At 39.3% G+C, this 24,079-nt stretch overlaps 5 protein-coding genes across 10 annotated transcripts; 2 read left to right on the forward strand and 3 right to left on the reverse strand.

Annotated features, from left to right (window-relative positions):
• Positions 1-2,953: 2,953 nt before the first annotated feature.
• LOC131662803 (dynactin subunit 5) lies at positions 2,954-4,515 on the reverse strand. 3 transcript variants are annotated; one of them, XM_058932743.1, is made up of 5 exons: positions 4,386-4,515; positions 4,066-4,135; positions 3,799-3,986; positions 3,608-3,719; positions 2,954-3,536 (listed from the first exon to the last, which is right to left on the reverse strand). In XM_058932743.1, the coding sequence occupies exons 2-5, from the start codon at positions 4,111-4,113 to the stop codon at positions 3,336-3,338; spliced, it is 549 nt and encodes a 182-aa protein (XP_058788726.1). In that variant the 5' UTR covers positions 4,114-4,135; positions 4,386-4,515; the 3' UTR covers positions 2,954-3,335. The 3 variants fall into 3 exon arrangements, with proteins under 3 accessions (XP_058788726.1, XP_058788727.1, XP_058788725.1); XM_058932744.1 differs by having other exon boundaries at positions 4,066-4,157; XM_058932742.1 differs by having other exon boundaries at positions 2,986-3,536; positions 4,066-4,139; positions 4,386-4,504.
• A 214-nt stretch (positions 4,516-4,729) lies between these two features.
• Positions 4,730-11,458, forward strand: LOC131662765 (rabankyrin-5). Of its 2 annotated transcripts, XM_058932671.1 has the most exons (12): positions 4,731-4,859; positions 5,254-5,285; positions 5,365-5,554; positions 5,630-5,733; positions 5,797-6,056; positions 6,133-6,282; positions 7,910-8,274; positions 8,452-9,252; positions 9,520-10,483; positions 10,548-10,788; positions 10,865-11,120; positions 11,186-11,458. In XM_058932671.1, exons 2-12 carry the CDS (start codon positions 5,282-5,284, stop codon positions 11,313-11,315), a joined length of 3,465 nt encoding a protein of 1,154 aa, XP_058788654.1. In that variant the 5' UTR covers positions 4,731-4,859; positions 5,254-5,281; the 3' UTR covers positions 11,316-11,458. The 2 variants fall into 2 exon arrangements, with proteins under 2 accessions (XP_058788653.1, XP_058788654.1); XM_058932670.1 differs by having other exon boundaries at positions 4,730-5,285.
• On the reverse strand, positions 11,338-13,016 carry LOC131662766 (uncharacterized). 3 transcript variants are annotated; one of them, XM_058932673.1, is made up of 4 exons: positions 12,933-13,016; positions 12,593-12,741; positions 11,892-12,510; positions 11,338-11,809 (listed from the first exon to the last, which is right to left on the reverse strand). In XM_058932673.1, the coding sequence occupies exons 2-4, from the start codon at positions 12,712-12,714 to the stop codon at positions 11,483-11,485; spliced, it is 1,068 nt and encodes a 355-aa protein (XP_058788656.1). In that variant the 5' UTR covers positions 12,715-12,741; positions 12,933-13,016; the 3' UTR covers positions 11,338-11,482. The 3 variants fall into 3 exon arrangements, with proteins under 3 accessions (XP_058788656.1, XP_058788657.1, XP_058788655.1); XM_058932674.1 differs by having other exon boundaries at positions 12,983-13,012; XM_058932672.1 differs by having other exon boundaries at positions 12,823-12,989.
• A 408-nt stretch (positions 13,017-13,424) lies between these two features.
• Positions 13,425-14,257, reverse strand: LOC131662784 (cytochrome b-c1 complex subunit 6, mitochondrial-like). The gene is made up of 2 exons (XM_058932703.1): positions 13,980-14,257; positions 13,425-13,776 (listed from the first exon to the last, which is right to left on the reverse strand). The coding sequence occupies exons 1-2, from the start codon at positions 14,079-14,081 to the stop codon at positions 13,603-13,605; spliced, it is 276 nt and encodes a 91-aa protein (XP_058788686.1). The 5' UTR covers positions 14,082-14,257; the 3' UTR covers positions 13,425-13,602.
• Positions 14,258-15,169: 912 nt separating this feature from the next.
• Positions 15,170-23,719, forward strand: LOC131675665 (histone-lysine N-methyltransferase SETD1-like). The gene is made up of 12 exons (XM_058954723.1): positions 15,170-17,580; positions 17,668-18,873; positions 18,995-19,405; positions 19,478-19,951; positions 20,034-20,378; positions 20,453-20,761; positions 20,857-21,185; positions 21,263-21,530; positions 21,624-22,067; positions 22,203-22,430; positions 22,493-22,750; positions 23,085-23,719. Exons 1-12 carry the CDS (start codon positions 16,105-16,107, stop codon positions 23,256-23,258), a joined length of 5,922 nt encoding a protein of 1,973 aa, XP_058810706.1. The 5' UTR covers positions 15,170-16,104; the 3' UTR covers positions 23,259-23,719.
• Positions 23,720-24,079: the final 360 nt, after the last annotated feature.

Consider the following 24,079-nt stretch of genomic DNA (forward strand, 5'->3'; position numbering starts at 1 on the left):
GTTTCGTATTAAAATGCAAAAGCGTTTTTTTATCGCAACTATAACAAAAGACAGTTACATCTGACCCGGCAAGATTGATCAATAACTCAATTATGTCTGTCGAGCGATATAGGCAGAACGAGAGAGAGAGAGAGAGAGGGAGAGAGAGAGAACACAAAACAGCGGATATACTACAATTTTCATTGCGGAAACACAGATCTCCGTGCTCGGTCGACGATCTGGTAATGACGAGCGATTCGCAACTCCTTTTTTCGGACGCGTCGAGCACGAAACAATCGCGACGAAAATTAACAGCTTATCGTAATCGCCGCGAGGAGCAGTCTCGAGACCTCGCAGGCGTTCATGGCGGAGATAAAACAATAAACGTCGAGTGCACAGCGGGATGCAGCGCTCGGCGGATAATGAGGCGCGTAATCGTAACAATTAACGAGGATCGCTCGCTCGAGCGAGGAATAATGGTCGATTGTCTCTCGTAAAGCGAGGCTCAAGGTTCGCTGTGCTCACATATCCAGAGCGCGGCCGATTACGATCGATAGAGAGGGGAGGGAAGGCCTGCGGCAGCGCGGAGAACGACGCGCCGAAATTAGGAATGATGAGTTTTCGACTGCGATGGCTCTCGCGCGAGTTTCGCTCCGCCGGCGGCGACTACGCGATTACGGCCGGTGTGCGTGTGCTTAGCATTGAGCAAACACGAGACAGCCACTTGGCGCGATGAAAACGGGCGACGAGCGTCTCGAAAGGCTGCCCATTCACGGCTCTAATCGCTCGTAATCGTCCTCACGACAGCGCCGGTTCACACGCGATCCCCGCTCGCCACTCGAGCACCAGACCTGGCCGTTTTTCACGAAAATGCCGTTCGCGGCTCGTTCGAGCGTCGCTTGCGAGCGATGTGGTCGTTGGCGCCGATCCGCGCGGGCGTAGCTTCGTTGTTTACTCGCGCGCGCGTTCGTTGGAAGCGGCGCATTGACATTCAACTCGCGTGTCGAACGAGATTCGACGGGAGGAGAATCAGATATCGTCGAGCTTGCGGCGATGGATATCGCGTCGCTCGATTGGCCGATCGCGCGCGCCTCATCCTTCATCCGGTCGATCGGGCGTCGATCGATCGTCGGCCAGGAAAGCCTGATCGATGCGGCAAAATCGTCGTCGATCGAATCGTGCCCGCGATCGCGAAAAATCGCTTCCGAAAGCAGGTCAACAATGTGCAATGCCCGAGAGCCTCGCTATTACTGCAAGTCAGCGCCGCTAAGCCGGAATGACTGGCGAGACGTTCATTGGGCGACGGAACGCGAGATAAGCCCCGATGCGGCCTGACTGCGAAAGAACGTGACGCTAAGGATTCACGCGCTGTTCATCGCGTCCTCACGCAGCGCGATTACGGCGCACGCTATTCGTCGCTCGCCGCCGACACGCCTTCCACTCTCCTCGCCGCTTTTATTTAATAATCCGACTAATCCGACCAAGCGGCGCGTTTGCTAATCTCGCTCTCGCGTGTCAGATTAGCAAGCGTGTTATTTTTTTTCTTTTTATTTTTCCGCGCGGCCATGGCGCGGCATGTTGCATCTGCGAGACGAACGGGAAAAGAAAAGCCGATTGAACTGTTTGGAACGCGTGTCCGGTACGTCGAAAGATTAAGCCATTAAAAGTGAATTAGTTACTGATATTATCTTAATGTACTTTCATTCTCGAAAGTCGCCTTGAATATAGCGTTCGTAGAGCAACAAAGGAAGAGCGAGAATTTCATTTTTATAAATTAACTTCAACGAGGCAAATCATCTCAATCATAAAATCAAACTACGTCGCTTGGTCTCTTGATACGATTGCTTCATGCCCAAGTTGTTTTTTGAACGCGAAACACTTTCTCAACTCGGACGCAGCTAATTGAATTTTACATCGGTGCTCTTGTAATTATCTATAGCTTGTTGGAATTTCTCAAAATATACCGAGTGCAGTAGTAAAGAAAAGCTCTTTCCCTATCAACGAAGATGTACTACTCTCAGCTCGCACTTTTCAATGTTGTATTTTACTTGACACAATGGATACACGATTGCACCTTTGGTTTACTGATCAAGATGTAATGTCTCACATTTGTCACGCATTTCAAGCAGCCTCGCTATTATTTTACAAGAATTAAAGACGGGACGACGAGGTTGAAAGGAACACCTTCAGCAGTTATGAAATTAAAAACATTATAACTGCTAATTGCGTTATTCAACTGATTCATACTTTGAAATTGTAATATCAGCAAAGACGATAGTGATTATTGTTTTTACTTCTTCAACATAAAAAAATAGACTATTCCAGAGAAGTATAGTGCGTCACTAAGCATTCAAGTATATATGCTGACATCATGTATTTGCACAATTGATAAATTATCATTTGGCGAGGGTGTCGTCTTTGTGGACTATATTTAAAGGCTGTAAAAGAATCGTGCATCACACGTGAATAATTACAGTATAGTATTGATGTTTTTATACCTGCTATCTTTTTAATAATTCCTTGGTAGGTGGCACTTTTCAAAATACCAGGTTTCAATTGGATTGTATATCGAAATCGAGTGTAATGTAACGCAATCTGCGACAGACTAAAGAAATTTGAATCAACTTGATTTCATAATTTAGAATTCAAGTGTGACTTTATAATAACTAAAATTATCATTATGATTCTTGAAAAATGCAATGCATAATCTTGAAAAGCGCCGTATGTCAGACTGTTCCTAAATAAGAATTTTAACTTTAAATTAAATATTTTGTAACGTCAGAATAATTACAAAAAGCTTGATATATAGACCAAAGTCTAAATGAATTATCTTTTGATAGATATCTTAAATAATTGTGTTAAAAAAAAGGGAGTTTTCATTTTTATCGAAATTATGAAATATTGAGTCTTTTGCTGAGAATATTTGTGATGAGACAGCATATTCATCATACATTTTATCTTTACAGAAATTTAAATAAAGCTTATTTATAAGTAATATTTTAACAAATAATTTTCATACAAGTACAAAAGCAGAGAGTTTACAGGAGAAGTTAAATAACTGTCTGAGTAGTATTGAGAACAATAACTTTACAAGTTGAATAGGTAATTAAGATTATTATTACTAGATGTTATCACTTGTACACTGTTTCATAATTAAATAAGTATTAAGAGAGATATTTTTTAAATAAAAATAGATTTTTCGAAAAATTTCATCTATTATTGTAAATAAATATTTTTACAATAGAAATAAAAAAAGTAATTAACATCGACGTGGATAATACAACTTCAAATGTGTTCTTCAATAACTCATGGAAGTTTTCTAAAATTACCTTTATATTGTTCTTCAAAAAAAATGTCTACGGTGCTTTCGCTGGTATAAAGTGCTGATAGTAATTCTTTGTAAAATCTAGCATTAAATCTAAAGTACACTCTGGAAGATCTTCGACACATTTCGCTGGATTACCAGCAAACTTTGTAAATGAAGGTACAACAGTTTCAGGAGGAATCACAGCACCATCTTCAATATAACAGCAACTTTTCAACACACATCTCCTTCCCTAAATATTTTAAGTATGAATAGAATTGGTAAAAGAAGTAAAGTTTATTCATTAAAAATAAAATCACCCACAATAACTGCATTTTTTCCAATGTAAACATAAGAGCCTACTACTGCTGCACTAACTATAGCACGTTCTCCAACAAATACATGATCTCCCATTTGTAGTGGAAAAAATGCAATCCTGAATTATTACATGTGGAAATGAACTTTAAATGTTTAATTCTATTTCAAGTTATCAACTGACAAGATTTTTCTCTTACCCTCTGCTGAATCTTTTGAATGGAGGTCTAATGATTACATTTTTACCAATAATACAGTATCGACCAGTCTTTACATTAGCCAGATCTCCTCTGATTATAGCATCTGATTGTACGATAACCTTTCCATGTAAAACAATATTTTGTGAACCACATAAAACCGTCTGTCTACTTACTTTATTGCCTGATGCCTAAAAATATGATTTGCATATTTGTTAGTTCAATAATAATTGATTTATATAATCAAAATAACTAATAATTTATACTTACAGTTTCTACATACTCATTTTTATTATAATAAACGTCTTGGGCTTCCATTTTTCAACTACTATGTAAGCAGCTATCTAAAACACAAACAGTTTCTAACAAATAATATAAATTCTTGGTGTTTATTTGTGCATACATGTGTATGTATTATTATAATAATATTATATCTTTTTAAATACAATCTATGATAATAACATTATATTATCATCTTGTAAACAAATCTAAAACTGCAATAGGTTAATAATATACCCCTCTCATCAACTTGTTTATTTAATAAAATAGAGAATTGTTACAATTGTCATCAGAGATGAACATATACTCACAATAGTGATAACGAGATTTTATTACAAATTGGTGCGAATTAACTAAATTTTCATCACCATTATTTATGTCGTATGAAGAGTAGGTTTGTTACATTTATGTTATGACAAATTCAGTTGTGTTGTGACTGCGATTTACTTATCGTTATCGCGGTTGGTATCATTGACTAAGTATACATCTATATACAGCAGATGGTAAAGTTGGAATCATTGTTTGAAGAAGGATATGTTGAGTTTAGTTTGAGTAAGTGTGGTGTTGAAATTAGTAACTTAAAAATGTGATTGACTATATATATGTATACATATTATATATATGCTTTATGTATGTGTGTGTGAGCTTCCGCGGTGTCATTTTACTAACGAGCAAAAAGCCTTATCAAAAATTCTTTATAATCTGTGAAGTAAATATGTTATTACTGAAAAATCCAATTTTTTATGGAAATAACTAAAACTAGATTAACCGACATTTTTCAAATTGTTAGTATTCTACTTGTTCCATTGTTTATCACTCTGCTGTTTCTTACGTGCTGGATGAGACAGTATTTGTTGACGATAATATCAAAAATGAGTATATGTTAGGGGCGTATCGGATTGGACATTCGTATCTAAATATAAAAAATGGAATTGAAAGTAACTGCATTTCTTGTTAAGCAAAGATTGCATGAATTTGTACAGCTTTAAGAATATTTCTCTTCTAAACCGTGATAATTAAAGACTGCATAAATAAGATTTATTGGAATTTCATTATATGAATTCAATAATCCAAAAGTGCCTAGTATATACACATGTTTGTTTTTAATATGATATCACTTTTTACTGGATAAGTTCCATTCAATTGAATCAATAAATTATTTGTTCATTTCATCAAAAGAAGGACATCGAATTTTCATCTACGCACAATGGGTATACTTTGATAAATGATATACGCTTTGAATACATTACTACTAATGTTTCAAATTATTAATATTTATTTCTATTTCAGAAGATTCAACTGACTCACAAAAGTGGCAGCAGCACTTGGCTCTTCTTAGAGAGCAATATGTTAATCTTTACAATAATTACACTGAATTACAACAGAAGTACACCATTGCCACTGCATCAAAAGAAGATCAAAGTTTTATTGGAAAACTCTTATCTCAAATAGCATTGTTACATGGAGAACATCGTTATAGGTAGATTAAAAACTATCTACTATTGTATATCAATTACTCAATTAATTTAGTCATAATAATAACTACAATTTTCAGTGATATGACAGTTTTATTGGGAGAAAAGAAGATTCCTGTTCACAAATTTGTATTTGCAGCGCGAAGCGATTTATGGAATTCTCTGTCAGAGGAAACATTTCTTGGTATATTACAAAACATTTATTAAAATTTTATAACTTTGTATTACTAGTAATTTATTTCTTTAGATTGGAAACATCTAGATAAAACTGTTGGAACAGTCCTGTTAAAATGGATATATACTGACACGGTTGGTCAAGATCAACTTACACTAGAGCTTATGAAAGCAGCTGCAGGATTTGGACTGACAGAATTGGTGGACAAATGCGAAAGGTATTTAATAGGAAGTGTAAAGTTACAGGATTGTGTGAAACTGTACACAGTTGCAGAGGAGCTGGGAACAAAAAAATTAAGAGACCACTGTAGCTCATTAATTTCTTGTCATTGGGTAAATGTTTCAAATAAGAATTTATTTATAAAATACAAATTGCGCTTTAAAATTTTTAAATTCGCTGTAATCTTAGGATGATCTCAATGGTGAAGATTTTAAAGAAATGCCTGGATCATTATTGTATCAGCTGTTGAAGGCAAAAAGTGAATATCCATTGCATTTTGCTGTTAGACTAGAACGTGAAGATGTCGTATTTTTATATTTGGTTGAACACAATGCTGAGGTAAGTACTTACTGACAAAAAAATTACCACATCTTCATACATCTTTTTTCTCTTTATTATCTTAGAATATCTTTCATATTTTTGGTAATTCATAATTAAATTTATAATATCACTGTCTATTATTACAATTAGTATCACAAACAGCTTGTTCTTTCAATCTCGAAGAAATGAACCTATCTAAAGTATCAAACGCAATGCAAAATACTTGATTAAGTAACAGAAAAAAAACTTAAAATAATACACAACGTAAAATGAGGATAGTGACTAGAAAAACGAAGGTTTCACGATGATCAATTATGGGTCCAGAGGTATTGCAATAATTCGACGAACAGTAACAATATTCCGAAGGTCCATTGGGTGCACCGCGGTTCTCTCCCGTGAAACATCCTGCCGTATAAGCTTGGGTATCGATTTTTTCTTTGCTGTGCCATCTCCGATCGTCAGTGCTGTAATCTTGAAAGACGTATTTCTGTGGTGCACAATCCCGCTCATAAATAGAGATCGTCGCTGTAAAACAAAAAACAAGACGTATGGCTGGATTTTTCTTTAGCTGACAACGCGTCATCAGGATGACGCAGGCCATAGAGCGAACGCTCGATGAGTCCTTTCACAAGACTGGTCATCTAAATTGGTATACGAGCGATACTTGCATCCATTGGAGAGCTTGTAGTGAATGATGCGTTTGAGGCAAAATGTTGACGTCGGACAGTTTTGATAGTAGCTTGGGCCGGCGTCGAATTTGGAGCAGGGCTGATCCTTTTCGTTCATGTACTGCGGCGGATGGACCGTGCATCTATAGCAGATTATAGCACGCGCCGACGGTAGAAGGCACAGCGCTGTCATGGAACGAGCATGTAAGAATGTCAATAAAAAAAAAAATGACGTGCGCTAAAGATCGACTTTGGAGAAAGAGAAATCCATGGTACGTGGCTCACCCGTGATAATTACCACTGGCAGCCTCGAAAGATAATCCATCCTCTTTTTGTCAACTGTTGCCGTCGTCGTCGTCGTCGTCATCGCCTCGATTTCGTTCGTTACTAATTTCGATTAATAATTGACAGCGAATCGCCCCGTGCTCGAGAAGAAGCTCGATCGCCGACGGCGAAAAATACATGAGTGCGTACGCGCGATCAAGCGCGGCTCGACGATGTGGCACGCGCACTATCGTGGAATGGAAGTCGATGATAAATCGTGTCGCCGCGGAGAGAGGAATAATCAGAAGAGTCGAACTCGTCTCCGAGCGTGACTCACGGCTCTTTGTGCGACTGTTGCCTGCTCTGGATGCGTCGCTCGGCCGATTCGGCGGCGATCGATTCGTCACTGCAGACTACTGTGGTTTCCGCACGATATATGTGCCACGAATTTTTGATCGTCAACAGTGGCCAAATTCACAGCAGCCGCAAGTTCGGACTGCAATAACGTCCGCGCCACGTCTTTCGCGCTGTGCCTCCCCCCTCTCCCGCCTCTCGCTGTTAGCTCACTCTTGTCGTTGCGTGTCGTACTTATATGAAGGAACATGTGCATTATGTATTCGGTTCGAACGCGATATCTCCTTTCCTTTTGGGAGAACGAGCTATTTCGCGGAGGCACCACGAGCTTGATGCGAAGCCCGCTTTTCTATTTTCAGCTGGACGTAGCGGTGAATCGACTGGACAACAAAGGCGAGCGAGCTTTAGAAGTAGCCTTGGCAACGCGGCAGCCCGGTTTGGCGCGCAGCCTCGTCGAGCACAAGGCCGATCTGAGGGCGAAGGATCCGCGCGAGTTGACGCTGCTCCACTCGGCGATCGTCAAAGCAGACTCCTACGCGGCCGAGTTCATCGTCGAGCAACTGGAGCGCGGCAGACGCGGCGCTCCGATCGACGAGGCGCAAGCTTCGAGCGGCCGCTCGGCGCTCCACCTTCTCGCCAAGCACACCTCCGCCGATATGCTGCAAGTGGCCAGGAGTTTGCTAAGGGCTGGCGTTGATCCCAACGCTCGCACTCACGATGGATGGTGAGAGACGACGTTAGCGTCCATGGTAGAGACTGCGTTTGTTCGGCATCGAATCTGTCGACAAGAAGCGCTTTTAATTGCAATGGCTTGACCGCGAACGGAAAAACGGCTAGGCGCGATCACGATTCTAAATCACGCAAAGATTTCGGGGACACCAACAGTATAATTTGTGCCCAGGACTCCATTGCACTGCTGTATGGTCGAGCGGAACGAGTCGCTGCTGGAGTTGCTACTGGACCTGGCGGAGATCGACGTGGAAGCGCGAACCAATGACGGCGACACAGCGCTGTGCCTGGCACTAGAGATCGAACCCGCGGACGGTGGAGCATTCGAGGCGGGCGCCGCACTGATTTTAGCCAAGGGCGCCCAGCCGAATCCCCGCTATCCGGACGAGAAAGCCGACTGCCTGCTGCACCGACTGGCTCGACGTTCACTCGAGGGGCCGGCTCTCTTTTTGCTGGAGCGCCTCGGCACCGACGACGGTAACAGGGACGCGGAGAGCGGAGACGGATCCCGAGGACTCGCGGCGCGAAACCGCGATGGTTGGACCGCGCTGCACGAGGCAAGCAGATCTGGCCTGGCGAAGCTTTGCTCTATGCTGCTGCGACTGAGACCCCAGATGCTCGCCGAACGCAACCGCCAGGGCGACACGGCCGTTCACTTGGCGGTGAGCCACGCGAGGATCGAGGCACTGAGGGCGCTGTTGGGTGGCGCCAGCGAGCCTGAAGCGATGCTGGCTGCGAGGAACGAACGTGGCGACACGCCACTGAGCTTAGCTTTGACGGCGGGCAGCGAGAACGCCAGGCCGCTCGTGCAAGCTCTCGTCGAGGCTGGTGCGTCGCTGGAACTTCGCGATCAGCGGGGTTGCACCGCTCTTCACCAGGCCATCCTCAAGGAGGACGCTCCGTTGGCACTGCTGTTGCTGGAGCGTGGGGCCGACGTGAACGCGCGGATTGAATCCGGCCAGCTCTGGGATAAGTAAGTGTTCGCAATGCATTGATTTACTCGTTGCTCGTTGGTAAACTATTCGGAACTATGAATGGAGTCTCAGCAATGGAAACTTTCGAGCCATAGTTACATTCGAGTATTTTATTTAAAAAGATGTACCAAAACGTTTTCTGGTAACGTAATAATAAAAGTTTAACGATGGGTCTAACGTATAGATATATACAGAAATATAACAAATCACTCATAGATACTTGAAAAGATATTAAGCTCTTCGCATGGTTGCTTTGAAATTGCAAGGGATGTGAACGACTCGATTATGGGTGCTGGCCCCGAGGCAGTAGGCAAGACAGCATTGCAGTTGGCAGTACACTGTCGACTGGCCGAAGTTGCCGAAGCACTCTGTCGCCGTGGAGCGGATCCTTCTCTCGGATGTCCCTTGTGGGACGCCCTCGAGAGCGAACAAATCGACGTTGCGTCATGTTTGGTTACCCATGGCGCCGATCCCGACTGCTGGACTGCCCATCCAGAGCTGCGCAACTGCCAGCAAAGCCTATTGCATCGTGCTATCGACGAGAACCGTGAGGACGTCGGGCAGTTTTTGGTACGCAGCGGCTGCGATCTGAACTCGCCTAGACGGTCTCTTGTTGGAACTGCAGACGCGTCGACCACGGCTCCAGAGGCTCGAGATGAATGCACGCCGCTGCACCTCTGCTGCCAGTGGGGTCTCGAGCAACTGGTGCAGACTCTGATCGAGCACGGTGCCAATGTGAATGCCCGTGACGCTGAGGGCAAAACGCCGCTGCATGTCGCTATCGAGAACCAGCACGAGCGCATTACTTCACTGCTGCTCTGCCATCCGAACATTAATCTAGCCCTCCGCGACAAACGCGCTCAGAGTCCCTTTGCCGCGGCTTTGTCACGGCGCAATAACAAAGCTGCCCAGGCGATCCTCGCCCGATTACCTTCCGCCGCCGAACAGCTCGACAACAAGGGTCGCAATTTCCTGCACACTGCCATACAGCGCGACGACATGGAGAGTATACTGTTCCTGCTGTCGATCCAGGTCGACGTCAACTCGCGAGTGCAGGACCAGACGCAGACTACACCTCTGCAACTCGCCACGGCTACTGGCAACGAGATGCTCGTGCGAAGTCTTATCCTCGCTGGAGCTCGGGTGCACGATCAGGATGCCTATCGTAATACCGCACTTCATCATGCAGCCAAGCATGGCCATGCCGCTATCACCTCGGCGCTTCTTCAGGTAATTTTCATTGTTCTTCGTCTTTTAAAATTCGATCTCATCAAACGATCTTTTAATCAATCAGAATAACGTTAACTTCGACGCAATCAATGCCGACGGCGACAACGCTCTTCACGTAGCCACGCGGGAGGGTCACGTAAGCGTGGTCAGGACACTGCTCACCGAGTGCACTCTGGATGCTGAAGCGGTCAATCTTAAAGGCCGTAATCCGTTGCACGAACTCGCCAGATACGGACGTGATAACGCTGCTACCATATGCGAGCTTTTCTTTGAGTGCATGCCCAAGTATCCGCTCAACAATGCAGGTACGCAATTGATATTTTACTTGTATTTATGGAAAGCAGTTTAGTATATTTGTCGTTGACAAATTCTTAACGTTAGATCTTGATGGCAACACTCCGCTACTGATTGCCTACATGAAGGGTAACGGCAACTTGTGTCGGTCTCTCGTAAAATTTGGTGCTTGCTTGGGCTCCATGAACAAAGATGGTATTACTATTTTCAACTACCAAGTGGCTACCAAACAGCTCCTCTACAGATTATTAGAATCGTTAACACAGGAGGCTCCCTGGGCCGACAAAGACCTCTGCCTCGAATGCGGCACCAAGTTCTCGTTAACCATGCGCAAACATCATTGGTAAGTATTCTCAATTGACGGCTGATATTTGTTCTTTGCTGATTTTCTTTTTTTCTCGTTTACAGTCGTCATTGCGGCAGAATACTGTGTAGCAGATGTTCAGATCAAGACGTTCCAATTCTCAAATTCGGGCAAAACAAGCCAGTTAGAGTCTGCGCTGTTTGTTTTGATGTGCTTCAAATTGGTGCTGATTGAACCGAACACGCCAATTTTTACGAATCATTCCAAAATCTCTTCAAAATTTATTATAATCAATATATTATTATTTACAATTGTTGTTTATACTAAATAATATTATTCATTATTAACAACGATACGATTTTCACTTCAAATATTTTAAACTTATTTAAATTTTGTTGAAATTAACGGTCTTTTGAGCTTAAATCGTGATTATTATCTCCATCATCGATATTTATATCTCCCATAGTCTCCCAGTCATCGTTGATTCTTTCAAGCCAATGCATTTCCTCTTGCATTTTCACTTCAAGTAAGTTTATTGAACGCTGCTTTTTTTTCTCTTCAATTTTACGTTTTTTCAGAAAATCAGCAAATAATTTATTTTGTTCTCTGTTAGATATAAAATCAATAACAACTTCTGAGGTGGGTTCCTCACAGCCTTTTGGCTCACTTGTTACATCTGTGTCTCTATTTTGTTCAGCCATCTGTGCTTTGTTTATTGATCCCATGATCTTTGAACATTCATAAATTATTCAATTGTTACAAATACCATCAACATAAAATTCATTGAAATTTAATTTTTAATATAATTACCCTTTCCATAACTTTTGAATGATCAAATCCCATAACATCTTGTCTCATTTCTGGTATTACAAATTTATAGATTTCATTGTTATTTGAATTGCAATTAGTACCATCAACTTTGAAAATTTTAGTTTTGAGCTCTGCAGACAAAGATGTTTCCAAAGTTGGTACTTTAGCATTCATTATGTGAGCTGTTGGTGTATAGTCTTCTCCAAAATCTACTTTAGCTAAAAGTTCTTCTACTTCCTTGACAACGCTGTACTGTTTGTTTTTAATAAAATTTATTGGAGGGACTATGCCGATTACACGCAGTTGTGATAGCTCATGCTGTAAGTGACCTGCTGATTCGTGGAGTAACTTTTGCACTGATCCATCAGTAATATTGCCACTTTGTGAAAACCAATAAACATGTACTACACTGAAGTCAGATGCAACATTTACATGAGAAATTTCAATTCCTTTGTTGACTAATTTTGATCCAACTTCACCAGTTGCCATAAAATCTGTTATATATTTCATAAAAACTTTATTTAAAACTGTTACACGTCGATTTTTATGAGTAGTAGCTTTTACTGGTCCTCTATTGAAATTAACTACTGGAGGAGGTTCTGTTGCTGCCTTAAGATTTCTGTAATTTAATTATTACGTTCATGGATTTGGTTAATTTATATAAGTTAGGGAAATAAAATATACACAAAATTCGACATTACTTTTTTGTACGATCTGACTGCATCACTTTATTGAATATTCGTCCTAACTGCATTGCCTGTTGCAGTTTTGTACCGGTAGCCATAAATCGTACTTGCATTGTGACATTCACTAATTTAATCATGATTGAATGAGTATCACACGTTGAAACCTGAAACGAAATTTAGAAAACTTGAGAAAACAGTAAAAAATTAAATCAAGCTTTACATTTTGAGAGGTATCACTTTATAACCTCGAAAGAAAAGAAAATCGGAAAATTTATTCTTTTAATTATTTTTATCAGTTGTAAGTTTATTTGACATTTAAAGTATATCCACAATAATATTTAGCTATAATACGAACTATTATATGTAATACAAATTATCAGGTTACTTCGGAAAAATTGTACATACACTCCAATTAACGTTTTAACCACTACTACATAATACTTCTACAGTATTTATATACAAGTGAATACAACATGCAACGGCATGTGTATGGAACTATATGGAAGTAGAGATAAGAAAAGGAAATTTTTTTATTCGTATTAAGAAATTATAAATTACAAAAATATTGGTGATAAGGTAGATTTTCAACCATTGAATAATTATAATTTAAATAATTGAACATTTTGTCACATAAAAGTTTTGTAAAAATATAATTCTAAACCAAATTTTTAGTCAAAAGTAAAACAACTATTAAAAATTATTATTTCACAGTAGTTACTTATAACAAATTTAAATTCTATAATTTATTATTTCGTCATAAATCAGAATTTGTGTAAATTATTATAGGTATAAACTACTAACTTATAGATATTTGTTTTGTGAATCTTACCAAGAAAATTCAAGATTAATTATTTTGCTTTATTTTCCAATTTTATTGTTTAAGATCAAATAATAATATTGTTCAGCTACAGTTTTAATTATACAGAAAAATTTTAGTATTTTGTTTTCCTATGTACAATGAACATAATATAATGAAGACTATAATTTATCAGTGAGTTTTTTGCATTTTAATAAGCATGTTAAGTTTATTTGAGGTGATGAAATAGAGTCTTAGCAGCGCAGTGATCTATGCAGCTCATGAAGTCGATAACCTCTTCCACACAAGTTTCCGTTGTTTGACTTCTTGAATTGACTCGATCATTGCAAGTATTAAGTTTGTTTTCTAAATCCTGACATTTCTTTGTCTCCTTGCATTTTTCCTGAAATTTTAGTGACAATTGTAAATAAGCATTATACTACAGGTACACACTCATGGATTGATAATGTAACCAAAATAGTAAATAATTGGAATCAACATACATAAAATTGAAAAATTAACATTACTTCTTTAAAAAGAAGTTATATAATGACTGCTATGAGTATGTACGTAATTGAAAAAACGAAATGGTTAAACGCGACTTACTCGGAGTATCTTTTGGGGATCGACGAGTTCGCCCTCATCTTCGTCTTCAGCCTTTACAGTCGGAACAAAACTTTGAATGAACGACCAAATCGAAGAAGACATTGTTCACAAATTCTTGCACTCCAAAGCTATATGTTTAAGTAGATGAAAATTACTAATTGATAATTTAATTCTATACTTCAATTCTGTCAACGTTTACTGCAATTCCTGCAAGAAAAACAGTGTTTCGTCTTGGAAGAGATATAGTGCGGACTGTGAAAACGGAGCAGCACAGCAGTAGACAAAAGCTAGAGATATTTCTATAAGAGAATAATGTCAAGAGCAGCCATTATTAAAAACTGCGATAAATACGCGGAAATGACTCAAAACTCATCAGCGCGCAATTCGATTCTTTTGGTTATTGTTAAATGAACTACACTAAACAATTTTTTAATTTTTACCAATTTATATTATTTAATTTCAACACTTTAACTATTAAACTTTATTAAAAATCTGGAGGTACTCTATATCGTATAATATATAATAATAATAATTTTATTGTATATAATATTATAATGATATTAAAATAATATCCTATTATATATTATATTATAATATTTTATTTTTCAAGAATTCCATTTTTATAAACAATTTTATGGAACATCAAAAAAATACGTACGCGATCGAATAAATAAGTTTTACACTTCTGTTATTTTTTAATGTCGTTAAACAAAACTATTTTACGTATTATTATTTAATGCGGTTGTAAATCATATGTACAAATAATTTTGTGTATCTTTTTGAACAATGCATTTTTAAGTTGTTTTTCTATAATGTTTTTTTCAAGCAATTTTCAATTATGTTTCAGCCTATAGTATATATAAATATTATAAATATAATATAATATATTTTTAGTGAAGTAGATTACAATATATTTACAATGTTACCGTTTTATAATATATAACTTACGCAGCGCAAGGGTATAAACCATACAAACTGTGTGTGTGTGTGTGTGTGTTTGCGTGTGTGTATGCAATGTGTGTAAGATGTAAATATATACATATATATACCCGCGAATTGTTAATAACACACGTTGGTTATGTGTGCCTGCATTTATATGTGGGTAAAAAGTATTAAAAGTTGATCCAAAAAGAACGAGAATACAAGAAATTTTATGTCTCTGATGCATGCGTGCACTACATATTCTTTGTAGTCAGTCACAGATAGACTGCGGTAGACGTGTGAAAGACGAAAAAACTTATGTGGTAGATACATACACAAAATCATCGTTGTAAATAAAAATGAAGATTGAAGATGTATACAAGTATAATGCAAATCCCGCAAAGGCGATACAATAACGTTTAGATTCAAGAATAGAAGAGACAATTGGAAAACCGAGGGCTAAGCAACAACTGCAGCATTTGGAATAATAAGTATAGTATCGCTATTAAGCGGTTGTTCAAAAAGTCCATAGTATTTATGCCTACGAGTGTCAAAAAATTTTAAATGTATCAATTGCTTGTAAAACTATGATGTCGTTATTAAATCTTCAAAGTTTTACTTTCTATAAGATTGATATGGTTAAAGTTAGTTGAGTTTATAGGTTATGCTGGATATCTTTACGTGAACCCGATTAACAACAACGTATGATTCAAGATCACGTCAGTTTTTCAAATTAAAACTGTTTATCAGTATTTTAATTATTTACTCATTGAAAAGCCTCGGAAGTAAAGACCGCTTTAAGAAAGGGTATTATTCAATGCATCAATTCAAGAAGAAAAAACACAGTAAACAGCTACATATTGAGCAACAGATTTTGGAAGAAGTGTTTGTTGTATTGTAGCTGCTATTTTTGTCATAGTTTCATTAGCAAGTTGTTGGCAATAAGATATCATACTAATGAGATTAATCATTTTAACTACAATCAAACAAATAATAGCATTAAGCTACTATAATAAAAGTAATCAAGTGATCAATGGTACCTGGGACACATCCATATGTGCTAGCAGTGGCTAGAACTATAGGACTAACAGCTAGTGTTAAGTTATAGAACATCAAAACCAACATCGAAAGCTATGCATGTAGTCATAGTTGAGATTGGGAGTTGAATAAAGTATCTGTTACGAATGAATAATGCTAGCTGGCAATGAACGGTATGGAGAGACATGGACATGGACATGGCCACTCGCACCATCATCATCACCGGCATCATCATTCTCACCATCATTCAAGTGGTAGTTCATCAGAAGGTAGAGATGTCAGAGATGTCAGAGATTTCAGAGATTTCAGAGATTTTAGAGATGTCAGAGATACAAGAGATGTCAGAGAGGTCAGAGAGGTCAGAGATGTCAGAGATGTCAGAGATGTCAGAGATGTCAGAGATGTCAGAGATGTCAGAGATGTCAGAGAAGTCAGAGAAGTCAGAGAAGTCAGAGAAGTCAGAGATGTCAGAGATGTCAGAGATGTCAGAGATATCAGAGATATCAGAGATATCAGAGATATCAGAGATATCAGAGATATCAGGGATGTCAGGGATGGCAGAGATGGCAGAGATGTCAGAGATGTCAGAGATGTCAGGGATGTCAGGGATGTCAGAGATCTCAGAGATCTCAGAGATCTCAGAGATGCCAGAGATGCCAGAGATGCCAGAGATGTCAGAGATGTCAGAGATGTCAGAGATATTAGAGATGGCAGAGATATTAGAGATGGCAGAGACGTTAGAGATATCAGAGATATTAGAGATATTAGAGATGTCAGAGATTTCAGAGATTTCAGAGATACAAGAGATATCAGAGAAAGTAGGGATATTAGAGAGAATAGAGATATCAGAGAGAGTAGAGATACCAGAGAGAGTAGAGATATCCGAGATAGAGATACCAGAGATAGACATCACTATCATTCCCATACTGCTAGCTCTCAACATAATTCTAACAGTAATGCTATGGGCCATCAGCTGCCAGGACCGAAACAAAATCATGGACCACAGCACAGCCAGGATAAAGAACATGTTGGTGGAGCTATCCCTAGTGGGCCATCAATACCACAAAAATTTAAAAATTACAAGCTGATTGTAGATCCAGCTCTGAAACAGGGTCCAGTTAAAGTTTATAGATGTGACGGTCTTGTGGCCGGAGATCCTACTTATCCTGTGGTGCAAGTGAGAGATCCACGCTCTCAAATGATTAGGATATGGACCAGGTTAGATAAACTTGATTTACCTGTGCCAAGGTTCAAAATTGATGCTAATTATTGTGGTGATCCTCCACCTCTGGAAGTAACATTTTGCCATTTAAATGATAATATTGACAGAACTTTTCTCAGTGACATGGTTCAAAAATTTGGCCAAATTGAAGAACTAATAATATATTATCATCCATTAACAAATAAGCATTTGGGTATCGCAAGAGTAGTTTTTGAAACCACAAAAGCTGCCAAAGCATGTGTAGAAAAACTGAATAACACTTCTGTTATGGGCAAGGTATTGCGAGTTTTTTTAGATCCCTTTGGTTATGAGTGTACAAAACTCTACGAAGATTTAACAACTGAAAAAAAGGTTGAGAAAAAGTCCAAAGAAGAGCCTCCAACTCCAGTTGTAGTAGCGCCTGTTGTAGCATCCACAAAGGTAAATTATTTGATTTTTATATTGTCAACAATTATTTAAACTTAATTTAACTGAGTAGTTTTCTTTATCAATGCAATATTATTGCAGACTGATGTAGAACAAAACAAACGAGGACAAACGACGCCTGTTATCATCGACAAAACTCAGAATTGTGCGAATGACGAGAGAGAAGATTTCAATAGACATAATAAGAAGTCTACTTTAGAAAAAGTAGGCAGGGACGCGTACTCGGAAAATTCGAGATTTGGCAATAAAGTGACGACAAATTATCGAGGTGATTACCCAACACCTGCCGGCACCAGCACCAGCAGCAGTGATTTGAATTATACGCCTGGCCCGAACGAACTCACCTACCCCAACAATTTCTCGCAGAATTCTACGCCTGCTAGTAATTACGATTACTATTATAGTAATTTCCATCACCATCACCATCCGCATCATCATCAGACTCCCAGTCAGACGGGAAATTACTTGGCTGAAGGTATACCACCGACTGCACCTCCAACTCAGCCACCGTCGCAAGCCCAGCCACCTTCACAGGAACCAATATTACCATCACTGCAGCATCCACCTCCTGGTGTTTGGTGGAGCAATGCCGAAAATCAAAAGACCAACTTCCCAGTAAACGCGGCATGGCCAAAAGCAGCGAGTGACAGTTCAGTGAGCGTCTCGGCAGCAATACCTACGACAATGACAGTTGTTTGCAACGAACCGGATATTGGAAAGATACTGATGAAGAACGTTGCGAGCGGGGATACGAAAACGGATACAGACAGTCGTGATGATTCTCCTACAGAGACCCGCAAGACACTAGATCTCGACACGCGCATAGCCATGCTGTTAAAAGACAAAGCAGGTGGCATGGCTCCACCATTTCTTCAGTTCGGCAGTGATTCTGAAGACGATGATGACGAGACAGCTTCCAGAAGCAAACCCGAAGAAGAGATGCTATCGAAACCACCGAGTCCATTTCTTTCGCAAGATCTCTACGAAGAATCGTACCAGAAAGGATTACAACGCTCACGGGAAAGACGTAAGATGCGACAAAACAGTCTCAACAGTCTTAGCCAGATGCCAAAAGCAGCGAGGGTTGACGATGACCTGGGTAGTATTATCAGCTCTAGCGAGGATGAGGCATTGCTCGGTAGCTATAGTCCAACTATGAGTAAACCGGTCGCTGTCAAGGAGGCTATCGTAACTAACGGTTCAGATGGAGAAGCGCGAGCAGCTTCCTTGGACGATGACCGCATGTCTCTCAGTCCCTTGAGTTCCGGCGACGAGAAGATCGAAGAGGTACAGCTGTTATTTTTCTAGCTTCTTTTTTTTTTGTTGCTAGAAAATTCCACTACATCAGAGTTATGTTACCGATACATATTTTATTACAAGCTTAACTTTCCCTTGCTTTTTTGTACAGATATCGAATCACGATCCGCAACACATGAATCAGCAACAGCAGCAGCATCTCTACGGTAACTACTCGACAGTGGCGCACTTGCACCATTACCCGGTTGCCGCAGCGGCCACTGTAAATCATCATCAAGCCTATCAACATCACCACCATCACCAGCAGCAACAACATTGGCCAAGACCCGGCCAGTATCCCTACCCCCCGTATTGCGGAAGCGCAGCCACGGCCTACATGCCCAATCAGTATCCACCCCTTGGAGTGCCGCCACCGAATCATCCTTTGCACGTTCCTCCACCTGGTCCTGTAGGAATACCGATTCTCGGTCCGAACGCTCAGCCCAATGCCGGTTTCTACGGTAACTTTCAAAATCGACTTCACGCAATGGTTAATCACAACGTAGCCAAGGATAATCCACAGGTTAATAACTATTTCTTATCCACTGTAGTTCCTTTTTAGACGCGACATTCAATTTTCGCTTTGTGTTCTTAGGGGCCTACGATAAACGGTGTATTAGATCGGGTAGTCAACGAATTGAAGCTTATTCTCAAGCGAGATTTCAATAAAAAAATGATCGAGAGCACGGCGTTCAAGTTGTTCGAAGTCTGGTGGGCGGACGAGCGTAAGAAGACCGAGAAGAATTTGACTCTCGGCAATGCAGTTAGCGGCCTAGCCATAAATGGTGGTAATAATGTCAGTGCGGGTGTAGCTGCGAATGTCATTGGCAATAATGACCTTAGCGGTAGCACATCTCAGCCAGTAGGCCCACAGCAACAGCAACAACAGCTAGGACAAATGTCCAGCACTACCAGTGCCATCTCGCTTGCCACACTCAATAAAGAGCCTGAGTCCAAGAGTCAACCTCTTGCCGCACTTCTCGAGCAGACTGCTACGCCGTTGGGTCTAAATTATGACGGCTTTGGTCTTGGTATTCGGGCCAGTATACCTAAGATGCCATCTTTCCGGGTACGGCTTTTTTAAGTTAAAAATATTCCCGTTTTATAGCGTAACTCGTATAATCAAATTAAAATATGTTAATTCGTTATAGCGAAAGATCAAGGCTCCGAGTCCAGTAGCCGCACAAGACGAAGAAGATAGTCGACAGTCGGAAGAGACGCGACTTGACAGTTCTTTAGCTCAAACCGGTAACCACGCTCGCACTCTCGATAGTGACAGTGATCTCGATCTCAGCAGTCGCATCTCGCAAAAAGTCAGCAAGAGGCAGATGACCAATTTGGCCAGCAGTTCCTCTTCCTCATCCACCTCAAGTTCAGATGATGAAGACGACCAGAGCGATTCTTCGAGCGACGGCGAAGAAAATGCTGTCAGCAGTACGAGTAGTACTAGTAGTGGATCATCCTCTTCCAGTTCGAGTTCTGATAGTGAAGAGGAGGTAAATGATCTAATCGATTGCCTTGATTTTGTATTTTACAGCAGAATCTCACTCGTTTCTTGTATGTATTACAGGTTGACTCTAGGCCGTTGGCACGAGACAGTAAAAATCCGGAAATAATAGCGGAATTAGATGTGATTACCTCTTTATCTTGTTCGACTCCTACAGTGTCTGATCGTAGTCGAACTCCAATACCGCATATTGAGCTCACTGAGCTCCGAGTCGATTGTGAGTTTCCGCAAATCGATGACTTTGACGATGACATGCATGTGAATGCGATGGATTATGGTAATGAGATTTATTCTGCTGCTATGTCTAAAGACACCGAATTGAAGGCTGACATGCTTAAGACTAACTTGGAACAACCTGTGCCAACGATTTGGGTAGGATTAATCACTATGACGATATATAACATCAACAATCCTTTTTATCTATTTTTCATCATTTATTTGTCTTTTTTTATCTTTTCATCTGAAAGCCTGGCCAAGCATTTGTGTCACCTGTTGAACCTTTCTGTAAGCACCAAACCATATCTCGCGACATCCAAAAAATGGAAAGTTCAGCAGCAGAAGCTCTGATATCTCTAGCAGGTCAACAAACCGACAACGCTAACCCTACAATTACACCATCGACTGCTTCCACGAATTGGTCTAACGATCCGAGTATTATTCGAAAACTTGAGACAATGTCCGATAAGTACATCAACAATGATCCAATCCTTAAAGAGTCAGAGAAGATTGAGATGTTTAGCGAGATACCTACTACTGATTCCGAAGAAGAGGAAAGTTTAGAAGTCAGACGGTTACGGTACGTAAACTGATATTTATCAAGTGTATTGATAATTAAATTATGCAAAAGCTAATCAGTGGTTTTGGATTTTATAGCCTATCCGGAGCACGTCAACCTCAACGTTCTCGTGTTTATTTGGAACATTCATATTCTCTACCTCCAGAGCAGTCGCAAACACAAAAGCAACAAGCAGTTGCTGGCCAAAAACCTCTGATATTAACTCCAAGCGAATTAACTACCGCCGATTTGGCTAGACAGTCAACGAAACCTCCAGTGATAGGGCTCCTTGACGAGAATGCAGCTGAACTAAAAAGTATTGGTAATAAAGAGCGGAGTGAGAAAAAGAGAAATAAACACGCAAAGGTACTTTTACGTAAATCTTGTTTGTTGAATAGTAAAATTGGCTTTTATTTCCGAAAATAATGATTCATTATTATTATGTTTTCTAATTAATAGATCAGTAACAATGAGATTTTACATAACAAGATGGACGAAGAGCGTGAGAAAGAAAATATTAAAATGCCAGCCAGAAGTTTTGAAGCGATGGTTCCGCCGTCGAGTCTATCACAAGGAATGCCGCCAGCTACTCACCACTATGCGACGCCAACGATTTATAAAGAGCGCGATCTCATGTCCGAAATGGAAATACTTTACGAATTTTTGACACGAGGTATCGATCATGAAGACATCGAGTACCTCCGCAGAAGTTATGAAGCTTTGCTAAGTGATGATTCTCAAAGTTACTGGCTCAACGACACTCATTGGGTTGATCATCCGGCAACGGATATACCAACTCCGGCGAAAAGGCGTAAAAAAGACGATACGCGTTTACATGCTTCTGGTTGCGCTAGAACTGAAGGTTATTATAAGGTGGATTTGAAAGAGAAGCTCAAGCATAAGGTTGGTCACATACTCTACCTGAATTTTAGAGTTTATTATTATTACGATTATGTTTACTAAATATCACAATCAAATCTTCATCCTAATAATGAAGGTCAATAGATTAGCTAACGAACGAAAATTTTTTTGCTACAGCACCATTATGCACAAAGTGTTCAGCGTAATGAAGACGTAAGAGAAAGCTCGAGTGGAATGAATGTTCTCGGCGGTGATGGCAGTGCGACAGTCAGTGGGCCAAATTCGAAAGCTTTGACGGGTAAAATGCAGGCATTGTCGCGAGAAGCTAGAAGCAATCAACGACGTTTGTTAACAGCTTTTGGTATTGACACGGACAGTGATTTGTTGAAATTCAATCAGCTGAAGGTATGTGGATACACAACATAATATATCGCATAGATGTTAATTAAAAATCAAATAATTTGCAGTTCCGGAAGAAACAACTCAAGTTTGCCAAATCTGGAATTCACGATTGGGGTCTGTTTGCCATGGAGCCAATAGCAGCTGACGAAATGGTTATTGAATACGTGGGACAGATGATCAGGCCAGTAGTTGCCGATCTACGTGAGTCTCAGTATGAGGCTACGGGTATTGGCAGTTCCTACCTGTTTCGTATTGATCTCGATACTATTATTGATGCTACAAAATGTGGCAATCTTGCAAGATTCATAAACCACAGTTGTAATGTAAGTAAATGTTCATCAACCTTGAATTTTATTTTTTGATCTGTGTTATCAGTTCAGAACTGATTAAAAATATCCATAGTTTCTTATGATAACTTAATTATTTAATTTATATATTTATATAAATTTTACTAGTAGATTTATTTTACAAATAGTAAATCATAATTTCCAACTGTTCTATTATTGCTACCTTACACGAATATAAATTTTTCGTAACATTTTAAGTATATTTTTAGATTAATTAAAGGAAATTCCTCACTCCGGAACTCCGCTCGATTTAAATATTACGTTGAAAGTGTTATATGTACATGTAAATTTGAATATTTCTTTGTTACAGCCTAATTGTTATGCGAAGGTTATTACGATTGAAAGTCAGAAGAAAATTGTGATTTATAGTAAGCAGCCAATCGGAGTCAACGAGGAAATAACTTATGATTACAAGTTTCCCTTGGAAGACGATAAAATACCATGTTTGTGTGGAGCACCTCAGTGCCGAGGAACTCTTAATTAATATATTTGTTTTATATCGCTTCGCCGTGCTCATCTTTTTCATTTTCTCACTCTTTACAAGGCATTGTGCATTACCTACGTCACTCATATTTTTGTAAATATAAATAAATCTTCATGTAAACATTTTATAAAAACCGCCCTCAGTTTTGTCATTTTTCAAAGAATCTTTAAATTTAAGTGTGTATAGACGATTTTTCGCTGCATTACTTCAGTTACGCAAGTTATGTAGCTTAAGGACAGTGATTAGCTATGTTATATAGGTAGATACGTAATAAATTTTTTCATTAATTAAAGGAATTTTATGCTATGAAAATAAATTTTTTTCATTATCTTCGTGAATTTTGAACTGTGAATATTTGAAAAAAATTGTATTAGAATACTATAATTAATAATGGCTTTTATTTTTATGAAATTCATTAGCATAGTAAAAAACTAGTTCGCGCCTAATTTATTATATTTGAAATTCCGAAATTTATAATAAAGTATTATATTAAAAGACTATTTTGCGTTTATTTTTTGTAATACTGTAGAGTACTGTATAATTCATTGGATTTTTTTATTTATTAATAAAAATTGCAGTCAACTGAAATTCCTATATGATTTGTATTTAGATATTTTTGTCACATTCCAACTATACATATATAAATTATACTTACTCATTTTAATTTATATTTAAGGAACATAAGGAAGTCAAATACAATAAATAATTATGAAGTTATAATAATGACGCAATAATAATACATTACGATAAAAAAGCACAAAGTAGGTGATTCTCATACGCGCAAGAATTACCGATCCGAGATCGGTAAAAGCCTTTGCGCA

The sequence above is a fragment of the Phymastichus coffea genome, unplaced genomic scaffold (genome assembly GCF_024137745.1).
Source record: "Phymastichus coffea isolate CEN01 unplaced genomic scaffold, Cenicafe_Pcof_1.1 PCOF00028, whole genome shotgun sequence".
NCBI lineage: Eukaryota > Metazoa > Arthropoda > Insecta > Hymenoptera > Eulophidae > Phymastichus > Phymastichus coffea.

What these genes read in the sequence shown, in the direction of transcription:
- LOC131662766 (XM_058932673.1), bottom strand. Translation starts at nt 12,714, where the DNA reads ATGATTAAATTAGTGAATGTCACAATGCAAGTACGATTTATGGCTACC. An exon ending in CAGTCAGATCGTACAAAAAA is followed by an intron (nt 12,511 to 12,592) that starts GTAATGTCGAAT and finishes ATTAAATTACAG; the next exon opens with AAATCTTAAGGCAGCAACAG. An exon ending in ATTCAAAAGTTATGGAAAGG is followed by an intron (nt 11,810 to 11,891) that starts GTAATTATATTA and finishes GAATGTTCAAAG; the next exon opens with ATCATGGGATCAATAAACAA.
- LOC131675665 (XM_058954723.1), top strand. Translation starts at nt 16,105, where the DNA reads ATGAACGGTATGGAGAGACATGGACATGGACATGGCCACTCGCACCAT. An exon ending in TGAAATTCAATCAGCTGAAG is followed by an intron (nt 22,431 to 22,492) that starts GTATGTGGATAC and finishes AATAATTTGCAG; the next exon opens with TTCCGGAAGAAACAACTCAA. An exon ending in TCATAAACCACAGTTGTAAT is followed by an intron (nt 22,751 to 23,084) that starts GTAAGTAAATGT and finishes TCTTTGTTACAG; the next exon opens with CCTAATTGTTATGCGAAGGT.
- LOC131662784 (XM_058932703.1), bottom strand. Translation starts at nt 14,081, where the DNA reads ATGTCTTCTTCGATTTGGTCGTTCATTCAAAGTTTTGTTCCGACTGTA. An exon ending in ATCCCCAAAAGATACTCCGA is followed by an intron (nt 13,777 to 13,979) that starts GTAAGTCGCGTT and finishes CTAAAATTTCAG; the next exon opens with GAAAAATGCAAGGAGACAAA.
- LOC131662803 (XM_058932743.1), bottom strand. Translation starts at nt 4,113, where the DNA reads ATGGAAGCCCAAGACGTTTATTATAATAAAAATGAGTATGTAGAAACT. An exon ending in AAAATGAGTATGTAGAAACT is followed by an intron (nt 3,987 to 4,065) that starts GTAAGTATAAAT and finishes TCATATTTTTAG; the next exon opens with GCATCAGGCAATAAAGTAAG. An exon ending in TTCAAAAGATTCAGCAGAGG is followed by an intron (nt 3,720 to 3,798) that starts GTAAGAGAAAAA and finishes GTAATAATTCAG; the next exon opens with GATTGCATTTTTTCCACTAC.
- LOC131662765 (XM_058932670.1), top strand. An exon ending in CATGGAGAACATCGTTATAG is followed by an intron (nt 5,555 to 5,629) that starts GTAGATTAAAAA and finishes TACAATTTTCAG; the next exon opens with TGATATGACAGTTTTATTGG. An exon ending in TGGTTGAACACAATGCTGAG is followed by an intron (nt 6,283 to 7,909) that starts GTAAGTACTTAC and finishes TTCTATTTTCAG; the next exon opens with CTGGACGTAGCGGTGAATCG.